This window comes from Mytilus californianus, unplaced genomic scaffold (assembly GCF_021869535.1).
Source record: "Mytilus californianus isolate M0D057914Y unplaced genomic scaffold, xbMytCali1.0.p SCAF_2, whole genome shotgun sequence".
NCBI classification, from domain to species: Eukaryota; Metazoa; Mollusca; class Bivalvia; order Mytilida; family Mytilidae; genus Mytilus; species Mytilus californianus.
The window spans coordinates 42,599,133-42,616,423 of record NW_026262668.1 but is presented as its reverse complement, the minus strand read 5'-3'; the positions used below and the strand labels follow the sequence as shown (position 1 = coordinate 42,616,423).

The window sequence follows — 17,291 nt, the reverse complement described above, 5'->3', positions numbered from 1 at the left end:
TGAGGCACAACTTAAGAAAAATTAAGATCTTGTACATCATAATTAAAAATTTCAAGGATTTTTTCAATAAATTTTATATAGAAATAAATTCATGTCATTTTGCACTTTGCATGTATTTAATTTAAGTTATATTAGTTGCATAAACGACCTGTGGCAAATAAATTAAGTAAATTCATGATGACTACAAGCATGACAAATTACAAGTATAAATACCAATATCAAGGATCTGGAAAAAAACTCTGAAACATGGATTATACAGTGTTCTCCCCAAGCCAATATGACACTGCGGTCCCGCAGCGCCTTCATAATATCTTCGTTGATCCCGCAGCGCCTTAATTGGCCGCTATCCCTTAAAACTTGATCCCGTAGCGTGATACTTTTCACATTTTAATCATAAATATTGGTTAAAATTGCCAAGTTGCTGATCACCGCTGAGACTGAGAGGTCTGTAAAAGTTGCGCAATAACTGATAATTAGCAAGTCTCTGCTTTACCTGTGCCAGCCTTATCAGACCATGTAATCAGGTTATAGCGTAAATTATCATCAAGAAGATAGATATTTTTTGTAGAAAATAAAAGTTTTCAAAATCTTCCGTGCGAAAATTGAAGAAATAGATCGCAAATACATTGTATTTATGCATCACTTGACCATTTAAGTAACAAATTTTTTCATTGGTCGAGAAGAAGAATCTATTTTAACACGACCAATATTATGAACATGATGAATACATGTGTTAAATTTGAATAAACATTACTAAAGAAATTTACGATGCTATTTATGAATGAGACTATTTGTACATCAAAAAGCAAAATAAACTTTTATTAAAGATAACGAGAAGTGATTTGTTCTGTTAGAAAGGTAAAAATTGTTACTTGCAAGTAAAATTCGTTTCTCAACTGTCACGTTTTAGAAATAAAATATTTTTTAACATCGTCCATTTATTTATCCATCGGGATACTTTGTACGGAATCTCTGCAGCATTTGTATAATAATGACACTAGTAAATAATTTCATTGGTCTTAACTTTGAAGTATTTTGTCAAGTTTCGTTTATATCTACCTGCCATAGAAACGTTTTGACAATATACCCATTGAAGCGTAATTAATGTCAAATTACGGAAACTAGTCAGATGTCAATTGCTATCTTTTTGTTTTAAAAAGTTTTACAACAAATATTTTAAACATATTCCATTTAAATTATGAATCAACATGTTCTCTCCAAATAAGAATTGGGTTAAGGGAAAGGCAGATGATTGAATTAAAAGTTTTTAACCCTCAAGAGGATAAAGAATGAGGAACAGACAGTCCAACAAAATTACAAACTGTCTCAGTCTTGTTACTAAATATCCCTAGAAGGAACAGAAAGTACAAATATAAATATTCCTGAAACTGTTCAGCACTGGAAGGCCCAGAACATGGGGATGTTTTCAGACTAGATTATACATTTTTACTTATTCAATTGACTAGCTGTGATATAAATGCTTTTTTTTCTGTTTAAAATATAAACATTCTTATTCTTTATCATGTTTTTTAATTATGTGCATTATAATTGCATATCATGATTTATGACTGACTGCTTCAGGTCACAATAGTTCGCTCAGTCTAAAATAGAGTTACGCGCCCTTGAAATTTTGCGCCTTAAAATTTTTCTGGGGAGAACACTGGGATAGAGGTACGATGGAGAGTCAGTTTGTACATGTATAATGTATATTCTGTTTTTTTTGTGGATATTTTTACATGTTGATACTGTCACCTCAATACTCCTCAATCAGTCAGAGCTCAGACATAAAGTCTAATTTTGCTTTTGACTTGTAGAGTTCTAAATTTGATGGGTTCTCTCCCTTTATTTTAAAACAAAATACAACTTCAACAAGTCAATTAATGTTGAGCAAAAAATATTTGACCTTTATCATAATGTTGCAATTAATGACTTCTTCAAGTCGAAAAGTTACATGTACATGTACCAAAATTGGTTAGCTTCAAGACCCATGCACAAATAAAATAAAAGGTCAAGCATCTACATGAAGTTGAGACAACAGTTAGGTCTTCTGAATAAAAATATGAGTTTGATTCTAAACAAAAGGAGACAATGTTCATTCACTTTCTGATGCAACCATTTATAACCATTAAAACTGGAAAAACAACTTAGATGTAGCAAACAACTGATCAATCAGATCATTACTAACCAAACCTTTAAACAGACTTATTCAGAAGGGATATAGTTACCATACTGTTGTCAGGTCATTAAAGATGGCATATTTTGGTACATTGTATTAATATTGATTCACTCATAGGGTCTTTGCATTGGAAATAAACAAATTTATTCTAAAACCAGTTGTTGGCATGATACGGGTTATGTTCTTCTCATATATTTTATGATGGTATGATACTAAACCCCTAACGGGAGGGATTGTGCTTGATTTTCATATGATGAAGACATAATCTTTCAATCAGTTTAATTGAGGTCTGGAGCTGGCATGTCAGTAACTGCTAGTAGTCCTTTGTTCATTTATGTATCATTGTCATTTTGCTTAGTTTCTTTTGTTACCTATTCTGACATCGGACTCGGACTTCTTTCAAACTGAGTTTTACTGTGCCTATTGCTGTGTGTTTGTTTATTCTACATTGGCTAGAGGTATAGGGGGAGAGTTGAGATCTCACAAAACATGTTAAACCCCGCCACATTTTTGCGCCTGTCCCAAGTCAGGAGCCTCTGGCCTTTGTTAGTCTTGTATGTTTTTTAATTTTAGTTCATTTATATGTTTTGGAGTTTAGTGTGACATCCATTTTCATTGAACTAGTACACGTGTTTGTTTAGTGGCCAGCTGAAGCCCGCTTCCGGGTGCAGGATTTTTACGCTGCGTTGAAGACCCATTGGTGGCATTCGGCTGTTTTCTGCTCTTTGGTAGGGTTGTTATCTCTTTGACACATTCCCCATTTCCATTCTCAATTTTATTGTAGATAGCTCAGGTCCTTGTAAATTCTCAGAAAAGATTTTATTGTCATAGGTTATATACTTTGACCACAAAGTCATATTATGTGTTTTTATCCTGTTTTATTAAACATAAATTGACTTTAACAAGCCTGTCATTTTCTGACTTAGACAAGTCCAAAATTGTAAACTCATTTTTATCAAAAAACATGATTTGACTTCTATAAGTCAGAAACAAAAAAAGACTTGTTTATGTCTGAGCTCTGATTTTCAATTTTGTTTAAAATGTGACATGACATGATTTACTTTACCTGATAAGCCTTTGCTGTCTCTGTGTCAATCAGACCTGGTCTGGGGACTCCACCAGGCTCTACTGGACCTTGTGATGTATGAGATGTGTCTTGAAATGAGAGTGATGAGTCTGTACTTGTATCTAATAATGAGGATTGTAATGTTGCTGCATCTGAAATCATCACAAAATCCATCAAGTTTTCAGGTAATAATCTTACAAAATCGACTGTAAGATTACCCATTTTTACAATTAGCTATATAAAGGTAAAATAAACTGTTACAAATGTATCACAGAGATATGTCTCGCCTTTTTGTAATTTTGATAATGCAAATGTTGAAATTAAAATTGCAATTAACATGTAAGTAATGCAAATATTCAAAGTCGATGAACCATGACTGAAGGTACATGGCTAAACAATCTCCATGGAATGAGATGTGCCAATGCTAATACAACTGCATACCAAATACCATTGACTTATTATAAGTCGTTCCCTTTAAACAAACCTAAACACAAACATTAACTTGTAAACTATGTAAAAGTTTCAAAGTCAATGAACCATGATCAGGGGTGGGGCTATATAATCTCCATGGAAACAATACTTGCAAATTCCAATAAATTTACATACCAAATATCAATGACTTAACATAAGCAGTTCATCTTAAACTGATCTAATCACAAACTAATACATGTAAACTAAGCAAAAGTTTCAAAGTAAATAGACCATGACTGAGGGGGCGGGGCCAAATATTCTCCATGGAAATGAGATGTGCTAATGCTTATACAACTGAACACCAATTAAAATTGGCCAACCACTAATGGTTCCCCTTGAACTGACCTAATCACAAACTAATACATGTAAACTTAGCAATATTTTCAAAGTCTATAGACCATGACTAAGGGGGTGGAGCCAAATAATCTCCATCGAAATGAGATATGCCCATGCATATACAACTGCATACCAAATATCATTGACCTACCACTAGTGGTTCCCCATAAATTGACCTAATCACAAACTAATACATGTTAACTATGAAAAGTTTCAAAGTCAATAGACCTTGACTGTGGGGAGGGGCCAAATAATCTCCATGGTAATGAGATGTGCCAATGCTAATACAACTGCATACCAAATATCATTGACCTACCACTAGTGGTTCACCATGAACTAGACCTAATCACAAACTAATACATTGTTGACGCCGCCGCCGCCACCGGAAACAGCATACCTATGTCTCGCTTTATGACTCCGTCAAGGCGAGACAAAAACCAATGGTGCTTTAACATAGTAACATATGTCACTTATCAAATCTGGATATTGCACTATGTTCACAGCATGAAACAAATCTTTATTCTTTTATATGACCAGAAATGTTCTAAATACAAATCAGTTTTGAAATAGTCAGGGTTTGCATGCCTTATCCATGTTATCTACAACTCATAAAATACAATGAATCTATAGAATAAATAGAAAGATGTTCAATTTCAGGGTTACAGAGTGAACTAGACATCATTGAGATGGGAGCCATCTCTGTGGGCCTGCTGTAAATAACGTGTGGTAAAAAATTTGTATCTTTACCATAGGACATGGGGTTGTCAACTGAAACCAAAGTTTTTGACCTTGACCTTTGACCTAGGAAGTTGTACATACATTATGACACTCCCTCTGGTGTTGGTTAATATACATGTCAAGTATAAACTTTGAAATCATAATGGTTCTCAAGATACAGATCTAGAGCGGACAAGATCTTTACCATAGGACATGGGGTTGTCAACTGGAACCAAAGTTTTTTACCTTGACCTTTGACCTAGGAAGTTGTACATACATGTACATTTTAACACACCCTCTGGTGTTGGTTAATATACATGTCAAGTATTAACTTTGAAATCATAACGGTTCTCAAGATATAGAGCGGACACAATCTTTACCTTAGGACATGGGGTTGTCAACTGAAACTAAAGTTTTTGACCTTGAACTTTGACCTAGGAAGTTGTACAAACATTATGACACACCCTCATATTTTTCATATTATGTTTGTTTTCATTTACATGTATTAAAGGTTCCACTAAAAATCAATCACAATGTAAGTCAAAATCTAGGACAAGGCTTATACATGTACATTGTATATATTGGAAAATAAATTCTACCTGTATTTGTAAAACTTCAATGAGTGCAGCCTTGAAATTTGACAAAGATAAACCTTTATATCAAATATACATGTAAAATGTCTTATTTTCTTTAAATACAAAGTTTTGGTTAGATAAAATATTGTTTCCCAAAAAACAGCTTTCTTAAAAAAATGTGTTTGTATAGATTTTGTCATGATGTCTATAAACATGATAAAGTGATGCCAAGATTTGTCTTAATAACAAAACATGCATTCATGTACATGATGTATATCAGGACCATTAGGACAAAATTAACATAGAGCACATGTCACGGATGTGTCAACCCTAAACTAATTTTGCATGCAATTAACACGTACACATCGAAATCATTTCTTGTGTAAATATTTTTGGGGAGAGGATGGTCATGATTGTGATCTATATGTACATGTTTTTCTAAACATGTTGAGCCAAACAGGTCAGATGAGTGTAATGTTATCATTTTACTGAATATATTGACATTTCTTAACTATATATAAAACACACGAAAAGCATGAAAAGGAAATATTGTAAACATGGTAAACCATTCTTCAATGCTTAATTACAGTACAAAGATTAAATGTTTACAAAATTGTGATCATGAAATACAAAGGATTTTAAAATTAATTTGACATGAATATGTTATAAACATGTCAAAATTAAATTTCTGAATCCTTTAGTTAACATGCTTAATTTCAACTTGTCATGAACATGTTGTAAACATATCAAATTTACTGAAGCCTTAATTTCAACTTGTCATGAACATGTTATTAACATATTAAATTTACTGAAGCCTTAATTTCAACTTGTCATGAACATGTTATTAACATATTAAATTTACTGAAGCCTTAGGTACCAGTCTTGTATTACAACTCCAGTTGCTGGTGCATGTCAAAACATGGAGTGAAATAAAATAGTCCATTTTTTTTTCTGAATTTTTTTCTGGACTCAATTTTTTATGTTTGATTAAAAGTTTATGCTGAATTGAAACATACATTTAGATTTAAAAAAAATATTGCATCCTTTTGGGGATATCAAACCAGGAAAGTGGAAGGATATCATGTTTACTGGAAGTGGTGCAGCCTAGTAAAAACAGAAAACAGAAAGTAGAAAAAATTAGTTTTGACTTCAGGGTTTCATAACCTTTTATTCTCGTGGCATGAGTAGTGTTTCCCCTATCACACAAAAAGGGCATGGTAACTTAATTGAAAAAGGGCATCTAGAGCATGCAAAAATATAAATAGGGCACCTACATCGTGTATGGAAAATTAACAAAAGGGCACCTACAGTATGCTGAAAACAAGAAAGGCAATAAATTGTCATATTGCATTGGTAAAGTATGGACTGGCAGTTGTTGATGGAATTAGAACTCAAGATAGCAAGTGTATTGTTTCAAAATAATATTGTATATGCATCTTTAAATAAAGATGAAAATAAACATTATTCCGGGTAACAGCAAGGGACCAAGGATGTACATGTATGTATATTACTAGCTATACATCTTTGTCAGACTTTGAAGGACTAATGCATAAATTTACTAGGCAGTATAATTACATGATTTGACTGATGTGGCACTTAAATATGAAGATTAGGATATAAGATCTGAAAATCTAGTTCAAAATTTCACTTCAATTAGTTTCAGGGGACAGTTCTGATCAACAAAAGTTGGGCCCCTTTTTTTAAACCAGGATTCACAGTATAAATGAACTTGTAGAACTTTGTAAGACTATTACACTGCATAATCATTATCCTTATAAAACGTTTAGATCTATATTTAGAACTCATTTCTATAAAGTTGGAACCAAGGATTTTTACAAATTCTTATTGGAATGATTCTAATCACTGTTAATTGTTAATTAATAGAGAATTGATCACGTTTACTTTCGATTTACAAATGAAATGTAAATGGGAAGTGACAAGTAGATAATAAATTCAGAATGAATCCGGATTCATCTACGGATTGGTTCGTTTTAAAAAAAAGTCAGTAAATTATCATTTTTTTTTAATATGATTTGCTTAGTAAGAACTATATTTGTCTCTCCTATTTATTTTAAACTAAATTTATATCGTAAACAGTAAAGGAAGCACTTGTTTGACTTGTGAAAACTTTTCTGAACGTTTTGAATAAAGTTCTATCTTTTTAATTGAAATTGAACGTTTTATACCAAAGATCACGAAAATACGATCATTTGACGAAACTATGACAAACTAACTGCAAATTGTGATCGTTTTAGAAATTTTGAAATTAAAAAGCGAACTGTCCGGGGGAAAACAATTTTGTTCAAATGACGAAACTACAACAAACGAACTACAAATTGTGGTCGTTGGCCTTGAGAAATATTGAAATTAAAATGCCAACTGACTGATTTTACTGGGGAAAATTATTATGGTGGTCAGTTATGAGGTTTATTAATAATTAAGGGATTAGTGACCCATCCCATGGCGAAAAGCGGATTAACTGTAATCACAACTTTATAACACCTGTTGTACATGTTAATTAGCTGAGGGTCATAAACTTGCCAGAAACATGAAGACAGGAAGAAAGGGCATTTTTTGAGACAATGGCGTCACCCAAAGAAGTGAAAAAAGGGCATGGCGTCATTTATTAAGACAAAAAAAAGGGCATGGCATCATTTAAATAGGGCATGGCGTCTATCCATGCTAAACATGCTTGGGGGAAATTTTCACGTTACTACATACATGACATACATAATAAGTACATGAAAAAAGTTTGTATGTAGCATTTTAATATAAAATAAATGTCAAATGTGTCCATGGGACACAGATGATGCCCCCGCTTGCATATCATATAAAGATATAAAGGGACATAACTGAAGAACAGTAAAAGTGACGCTACCCAAATTTGTACTTGATCTGTATTAAGTGGTAATAAGCATTGTGTAAAAGTTTCATAACATTTGGTTGAGGCAAACTAAAGTTAGAGAACGGAAACGAAAAACTCAGCAATTTTTATGTTTATAAAGGGGCATAACTCAAGAACCGTTATCATGACGGCACCCAATTTCAAACTTGATCTGTGTTTTGTGGTAATAGGCATTGTGTATAAGTTTCATGACATTTGGTTGAGGCAAACTAAAGTTAGAGAACAGAAACCAACTTTGGGACGTACATCTAAGACGGACAAGGGTAAAACTTAATGCCCCCTCCGCTACTGCAGGGGCATAAAGATTTTCACAGATCAGCTGTTTTACAACTTGTCATGAACATGTTATTAACATATTAAATTTACTGAAGCTTTAATTTCAACTTACATGTATCATGAACATATCATAACCATATAAAATTTACCGAATCCTCAATCTTACTTATCAAGAACATGTTATATATATACGTCAAATTTACAAAACCCTTAATTTTACTTACATGTATCATGAACATGTTGCTTACATCCACATCATTGAAATCTGGTGGATATTTGTCTTATTCCCAATCATACCACATCTCCTTATAATTATATATTTTATATACATGTATATACAAATGTAAATTAGATACCTGTACTAAAGGAGTCACTAGTACTGGCATTCAGGTCTGTTTCCATTTTTACTTCCGTGGCATTAGAACCTGATGGTGCTGACACCTGTGACAAATCTCTACTGATATTGTCAATGTTGGCATGCAGAGCCACAGGAACAGCTTGTCCATCAACCATCTGTGAAAATGAGTTTGGTGAAATTGACATTCCAGGGAACACAGTTTGTGATGAAAGCTGATTAGATGAGTTTGTGTCCTGGAAACTTGTCTGACGTTTCACAGAACTGGAATCTGGTAGTTTCTGCTCTATGCTAAATGACTGACTAGAAGGAGGGACTTCCGTTGATAATATGCATTGTCCAGACACTGCCTGAACTGTCTCTGCAATTATATCATCCAATGATTGTGAACCAGTAACTGGTGATACTGAAAATGCTGATGAACTCATGGGTGGTGCTAGATATGAACTGACTGGTGGTGCTCCAAGAGCAAAATTTCTATTTGAACTAGCTGTCCTTGTAGACTCAGAACTAAAGCTTGAAGAAAAAGTAGGTGTCAGTGTTGTTGTTGTTGAAGTATATATTGCAGTACCTGTTGACAAAGCTTGTCTGTTTTTGGCCTTTTGCAATAGCTGACCTGCTCGCCTAACAATTGGAGTGCTTGTTTTACCAATTTCTTGTCTATTTGAAGAAAACATTTTCTCTGTTGGTGAGGATCCATCAATCTCAATAACTTCAGTTCTAGCACGTTTTTCTTGTCTTGGAATAGAAACAGAAGAGTTGGACAAGCTTCTTTGTTTTAAGTACCCTTGTGAAGGTATCTGTCTCAAATTGGCACTTTGGGATATTGCACTGTTCTGATTGGAATTCTGTCTAAAATTGTTATTGTTCACCCTATTCTGCATTTCTCCGTGAGACAGATCTATAATTCCCACTTCACCACGAATATTCTCCGACTCATCTGTTGACTTCTGCTGAGCCTTGTCCTTAATTCTTGAGGCTGCATTCAGCTGATGGACAGGTTGTGATGCATGAATATCTGAGTAATATTGCCCAACATCACGACCAGTGGATGATGAAGAATGACAATTCCTACAAGGTGCTGGAGGTGGTGCAATATCAGATGTTATAGTGTCTTCTTCTAACCATTTGGGCTTTGTTTTCACATTGTGGTCTATAAAACAAAAGTAATAGTATATTTATGATTGAAAGCAAGATTAAATGATTTGTGTTTAATATCAAAATTGGTCCCCAAACACATTAACACTTGTGATAATTCATACCTGTCAACCTATGAAAATGAAAATGCAGGTCATGACCTGCATTATTGAAGAAGAAAATCTCAGGTCATAATGCGTACAAACTTTTTTCAGCTGAATTTAAGTATTTAGGGGACATTTTTTTATATTGTAAACAGTTTCCAAAACATGTTCACATGGATAAGTATTGACTGAAAATAATTTAAAACTTTAATATTTTTTTTTTCATTGCATTTATTAACCATTGAAATATTAATGTATTATACTATATCAATTCAAGCCAAGTCATATCCCCTTTTTAATTGCTACATTCACAATTTTAAACATGCTATTCAGCATCACTATACAGCTGTACTTATCATGCTTATTAGTCTATTTAAAAGTTGATATAAGAAGATATAATTTAAAATTTAAGCATTTATCTCTTTATCTACCACTGACGGATATATACACAGTTTTTATCATCGTTCTGTCCGCAGTGACTGATAAATCCGCTTGCATAATCAAGCGTGTATTCGCAGTGAATGAAAGATTAGCTGTAAACATACAATTGCGCAGTCTAGGTGACGGATATTTCCGTAAAATATACCCCTGTTAAAACCCTTTAGACATGTTAGATTGGACAAAACTGTTGGGGAATCCCAAAATGAACCAATGAAATTTGGTTTTACAAATGAATAATCTTTCAACTTGTACATTCCTTTTCTGAAAAAAGTGTATGTTTATAAATTTAATTATGATGAATTTTACACGAGTTTGGAATGCGATTAAAACAATGGCGGATGAATGGGCTTTTTTGTTCAAATCGTATAGCGAAAGTGAAGAATTTGAAGGATTTATGCAATAAGAAAGCAAAATTGGAAATGTAGGAAGGGATAATTTAGTTTGTCGGAACAAGATTGTGAGTCTTCCGAGCATGAAGAAGCCAAACATGGACAAATAATTGAAAACTTTTTAAGTACGTTTACGGCAGCTTTCAAGCTTGATAAGGAAAAGAAGGAAATTGATTTGGTATTAATTTCATTTTTCAATTAATATACAATAAATACTGATTAATTAAACATTTAATTAAAGTACATTGTACTCATAACACAGCCTTAACAATTTGAGAAAAATTCTCTCACTGCAAATTATCTCTGGTAGTTAACCAGTAGCTAACTAATCAGCAATGTGTAGTAGTGAGCTGTAAAGGTACCTGTGGTAGATAAGAAGTTAAAGGAAGTCAAGATGAAAAATATAATTTTCAAAATATTAAAATTTTGATTGTTCTAAGATAGAAATAAATGTGGATAGTGTCCACATGTGGACACAGATGATGCCCCCGCTTGCATATCATATAGTTATAAAGGGACATAACTGAAGAACAGTAAAAGTGACGCTACTCAAAGTTGAACTTGATCTGAGTTTTGTTGTAATAAGCACTGTGTATAAGTCTCATAACATTTGGTTGGGGCTAACTTAAGTAGAGAACAGAAACTAAAAATTCAGCAATTTTTCTATTTGTAAACACGCATAACTCTAGAACAGATGTGTATAAGTTTTATAACATTTGGTTGAGACAAACTAAAGTTAGAGAACGGAAACGAAAAATTCAGCAATTTTTATGTTTATAAAGGGACATAACTCAAGAATGGTAAAAGTGTCCGTACCAAATTTCGTACTTAATCTGTATTATGTAGTAATAAGCATTGTGTATAAGTTTCATAACATTTGGTTGAGGCAAACTAAAGTTAGAAAACAGAAACAAAAAATTTGTACTTGATCTTAGTTTTGTGGTAATGAATATTGTGTATAGGTTTCATAATGTTTGGTTGGGGCAAACTTAAGTTACAGAATGGAAACTAAAAATTTTGCAATCTTTCGATTTATAAAGGGGCATAACTAAATAATGGTTAAAGTGACACTACCCAAATTCAACTTGATCTGTGTTTTATCAGTGGAAGTCAAAATTTAACATTGCATTGTATAAAGCATTGATTGTTGTTGATTCAACTATAATCATGGAGAAAGGAAGATAACTTCAATTTTAATAAAATGCTCCGTTGGGCGCAGCTTGATACGACCGCAGAGGTCGAACACTGAACAGTTGGGGCAAGTATGGACACAACATTCAAGCTTGATACAACACTGAATTTGGATTGTGATTAAATATTTGACCAGTCAGGGGACTTACTTAAATTAGTGATTTTCTAAATCACTGATTCGAGTAACATTATGTCCATAAAGGTTGGAAGTAAGAGTTGTCTTTCTTTAATAATCACCTATTTAAGTAGTACAAATTAATCACTAGACTCAGTGATTTAATTTTGTTGTAGCTTTAAATATAGAATATTAATGATCCAGGGACTAATTATGTTGCTAAAATTATCAGAACCAACATCTGTGTTGATAGGATGACCGGGTCGTGTCAGGTGATGAACTTGTACTAAATCTAGGATAATGACATAATAAAATGCTCCGCAGGGCGCAGCTTGATACGACCACAGAGGTCGAACCCTGAACAGTTGGGGGAAGTATGGACACAACATTCAAGCTTGATACAGCTTTGGATTTGGATTGTGATTAAATATTTGACACAGCATAGGTTTCTAACACAGATTGAATGTGGTCTAAGAACTTTAAAATTTTAAATTGGACATTCACCTATTATGGTCCAATATCCAAAATCTAAATACATGGTTAGATTCAGCATATCAAAGAACCCCAAGAATTCAATTTTTGATGAAATCAAACAAAGTTTAATTTTGGACCCTTTTGACCTCAATGTGGACAAAGTTGATAACGGGGCCCAAAAATCAAAAATCAAAATACATGGTTAGATTCAGCATATCAAAGAACCCCATATATTCAATTTTTGTTGAAATCAAACAAAGTTTAATTTTGGACCCCGATTTGGACCAACTTGAAAACTGGGCCCATAATCAAAAATCTAAATACATGTTTAGATTCAGCATATCAAAGAACCCTAAGAATTCAATTTTTGTTAAAATCAAACTAAGTTTAATTTTGGACCCTTTGGACCTTAATGTAGACCAATTTGAAAATGGAACCAAAAATTAAGAATCTAAATACACGGTTAGATTCGGCATATCAAAGAACCCCAATAATTCAATTTTTGATGAAATCAAACAAAGTTTAATTTTGGACCCTTTTGACCTCAATGTGGACAAAGTTGATAACGGGGCCCAAAAATCAAAAATCTAAATACATGGTTAGATTCAGCATATCAAAGAACCCCATATATTCAATTTTTGTTGAAATCAAACAAAGTTTAATTTTGGACCCCGATTTGGACCAACTTGAAAACTGGGCCCATAATCAAAAATCTAAATACATGTTTAGATTCAGCATATCAAAGAACCCTAAGAATTCAATTTTTGTTAAAATCAAACTAAGTTTAATTTTGGACCCTTTGGACCTTAATGTAGACCAATTTGAAAACGGAACCAAAATTTAAGAATCTAAATACACAGTTAGATTTCGGCATATCAAAGAACCCCAATAATTCAATTTTTGATGAAATCAAACAAAGTTTAATTTTGGACCCTTTGGACCTCAATGTGGACCAATTTAAAAACGGGGCCCAAAATCCAAAAACTAAATACACGGTTAGATTCAGCATATTAAAGAACCCCATGAAATCAAGAATAAAACCCCATTGAAATTGGTCAAGAAATAAGCAATTTATAGGAAGTATCTTCTTTTGCACAATCCTGTGCTATTAAATATTTCTTGCTATTGCGCAATACTGTACAATTGACAATTTCTTGCTATTGCGCAATATTGTGCTATTGGATATTTCTTGCTATTGCGCAATACTGTGCAATTGAAGATTTCTTGCTATTGCGCAATACTGTGCAATTGAAGATTTCTTGCTATTGTGCAATACTGTGCAATTGAAAATTTCTTGCTATTGCACAATACTTATTATATAATAATTTACACATCCTGTTTGGTGTGTATCTCCTACCATATCATTATTATTTGATTTTAAATATAAATCAGAAATTACCCACTTTAAATGGAAAATTTTTAAAGAAACAAAAAAGGAAAAAAAGAAAAAAAAGGAAAAAAAATAAATCCCCCCCAAAAATTTTATGAACCCCCATTATGATTCATCACCCCCAAACTCAATCCCAGCCTTCCCTTTGTGGTATGGTACCTTGCAGTACAATTTCAGAGAGATCCATACTCTTGAACACAAGTTATTGTCTGGAAACTAGAAAAAAATGTGTTTTTTGGCCCCTTTTTGGCCCCAAATTCCTAAACGTTTAGGGCAATTACCCCCAAACTCAAACCCAGCTTTCCCTTTGTGATATGGAACCTTGTAGTTCAATTTCAGAAAGATCCATACACTTACACACAAGTTATTGTCATGAAACTAGAAAAATGCTTGTTTTTTGCCCCTTTTTTGGCCCCTAATTCCTAAAATTTTGAGGCAATTACCCCCAAAATCAATCCCAGCATTCCTTTAGTGATATGGAACCTTGTGGTACAATGTCAGAGAGATCCATACACTAACACACAAGTTATGTCTGGAAGTTACAAAAATGCTTATTTTTGGCCCCTTTTTGGCCCCTAATTCCTTTACTGTTATTACCATAACCCCCAAAATCAATCCCAACCTTCCTTTTGTGGTATTGAACCTTGTGGTAAAATTTCATAAAGATCCATTCACTTAAACTAAAGTTAGAGTGCGAAAACCAATGTGTCTTCGGACGACGCCGGACGACGACGACGACGACGCCGGACGACGACGACGCCAACGTCATACCAATATACGACCACAAAAATTTTTTTGCGGTCGTATAAAAATCACTTGTTTAAGTATCATACCTCAATTTCCTTCCAAAAAATCACTTCTTTAAGTATCATTATTTTAATAACCCCCACTAATTTCAACACCCCCGAACAGTGAAATTTTGATCGCGAACAGTAGAATTTTATTACATAATCTATAAGATGAAACCTTGAATTTTACAGGAAAAATACTCCCACTGCTGGGAAAAATCTGTTAAGAAAGTATCAGTTCATTATGTAAAGCCATTTTTATAGCATTTTTTCAACTAAAATAGAATTTGCAGCTAAATGATTGCATCATAGGCATAAACCTTGCTGCTTAAAAGAAACAAAAAGTTCATTTTTTTTAATTTTACTAATGAAAAGATATTATCTAAACCTATGTGTTTAAAATTTTGGTAAAACTACAAAATCACAATTTGTGACAAAACTTTGAATTTGCTACTTAAATTAGTGATTTAAAAATCACTTATTTCAATAAGTCCCCTGACTGTTGACACAGCATAGGTTTCTGACACAGAATGAATGTGGTTTAAGAACTTAAAAAATTTTAATTTACCTATTCAAACCATATCATTATTATTTGCTTTTATATATAAATCAGAAATAACCAATTTAAAATGGAAAATTTTAAAGAAAAAAAAGGAAAAAAAGGAAAAAAAAATCCCTCCCCCAATTTTTTGAACCCCCTTATGATTCATCACCCCCAAACTCAATCCCAGCCTTCCCTTTGTGGTATGGTACCCTGCAGTACAATTTCAGAGAGATCCATACACTTGAACACAAGTTATTACCTGGAAACTAGAAAAATGCTCGTTTTTTGGCCTCAAATTCCTAAACGTTTTGGGCAATTACCCCCACACTCAAACCCAGCTTTCCCTTTGTGACATGGAACCTTGTAGTACAATTTCATAAAGATCCATACACTTACACACAAGTTATTGTCCTGAAACTAGAAAAATGCTTGTTTTTTGCCCCTTTTTGGCCCCTAATTCCTAAAATTTTGAGGCAATTACCCCCAAAATCAATCCCAGCCTTCCCATTGTGGTATTGTACCTTGCAGTACAATTTCAGAGAGATCCATACACTTGAACACAAGTTATTGTCTGGAAACTAGAAAAATGCTTATTTTTGGCCCCTTATTCCTAAACGTTTTGGGCAATTACCCCCAAACTCAATTCCAGCTTTTCCTTTGTGATATGGAACCTGGTAAAACAATTTTAGAAAGATCCATACACTAACACACAAGTTATTGTCATGAAACTATAAAAATGCTTGTTTTTTGCCCCTTTTTTGGCCCCTAATTCCTAAAATTTTGAGGCAATTACCCCCAAAATAAATCCCAGCATTCCCTTTGTGGTATTGTACCTTGCAGTACAATTTCAGAGAGATCCATACACTTGAACACAAGTTATTGTCTGGAAACTAGAAAAATGCTTATTTTTGGCCCCTTATTCCTAAACGTTTTGGGCAATTACCCCCAAACTCAATTCCAGCTTTTCCTTTGTGATATGGAACCTGGTAGTACAATTTCAGAAAGATCCATACACTAACACACAAGTTATTGTCATGAAACTATAAAAATGCTTGTTTTTTGCCCCTTTTTTGGCCCCTAATTCCTAAAATTTTGAGGCAATTACCCCCAAAATAAATCCCAGCATTCCCTTTGTGATATGGAACCTTGTGGTACAATGTCAGAGAGATCCATACACTAACACACAAGTTATGTCTGGAAGTTACAAAAATGCTTATTTTTGGCCCCTTATTCCTTAACTGTTGGTACCATAACCCCCAAAATCAATCCCAACCTTCCTTTTGTGGTATTGAACCTTATGGTAAAATTTCATAGAGATCCATTCACTTTAACTAAAGTTAGAGTGCGAAAACCAATGTGTCTTCGGACGACGACGACGACGCCGTCATACCAATATACAACCTGAAAAAATTTTTTGCGGTCATATAAAAATTACTTGATATTTAGAAGAAAATAAAAATTTTGCAATTTTTCCATTTATAAAGGGGCATAACTCTAGAACATTTAAAGTGACGCCACCAAAATTCAAACTTGATTTGTGTTTTGTGGTAATAAGCATTGTGTATAAGTTTCATAACATTTGGTTGAGGCAAACTTGAGTTAGAGAACAGAAACTAAAAATTTTGCAATTTTTCCATTTATAAAAGGGCATAACTCTAGAACGGTTAAAGTGATGCCACAAAAATTCAATATCGATATGTGTTTTGTGGTAGTAAGTATTGTGCATAAGTTTCAGAACATTTGGTTGAGGCAAACTTAAGTAAGAGAATGGAAACTAAAAATTTTGCAATTTTTCAATTTATAAAGGGGCATAACTCTAGAACAGTAAAAGTGACACCACC

General features: G+C 33.4%; 1 protein-coding gene across 18 annotated transcripts in view; it reads right to left on the bottom strand.

Moving 5' to 3' along the window:
- The window catches only part of LOC127729861 (uncharacterized protein DDB_G0280205-like), a 192,072-nt gene that overhangs the window by 137,611 nt on the left and 37,170 nt on the right, over positions 1 to 17,291 (bottom strand). For all 18 annotated transcript variants that reach the window (XR_007994871.1, XR_007994870.1, XM_052237784.1 and 15 more), the window contains exons 3-4: positions 8,879 to 10,030; positions 3,243 to 3,394 (exon numbers count right to left, since the gene is read on the bottom strand). Coding sequence is in view for 16 of the 18 variants with exons in the window: in XM_052237784.1 (XP_052093744.1) it covers positions 3,243 to 3,394; positions 8,879 to 10,030 (1,304 nt within the window). In the remaining 2 variants the exon portion in view is untranslated. The remainder of the gene's footprint in view (positions 1 to 3,242; positions 3,395 to 8,878; positions 10,031 to 17,291) is intronic.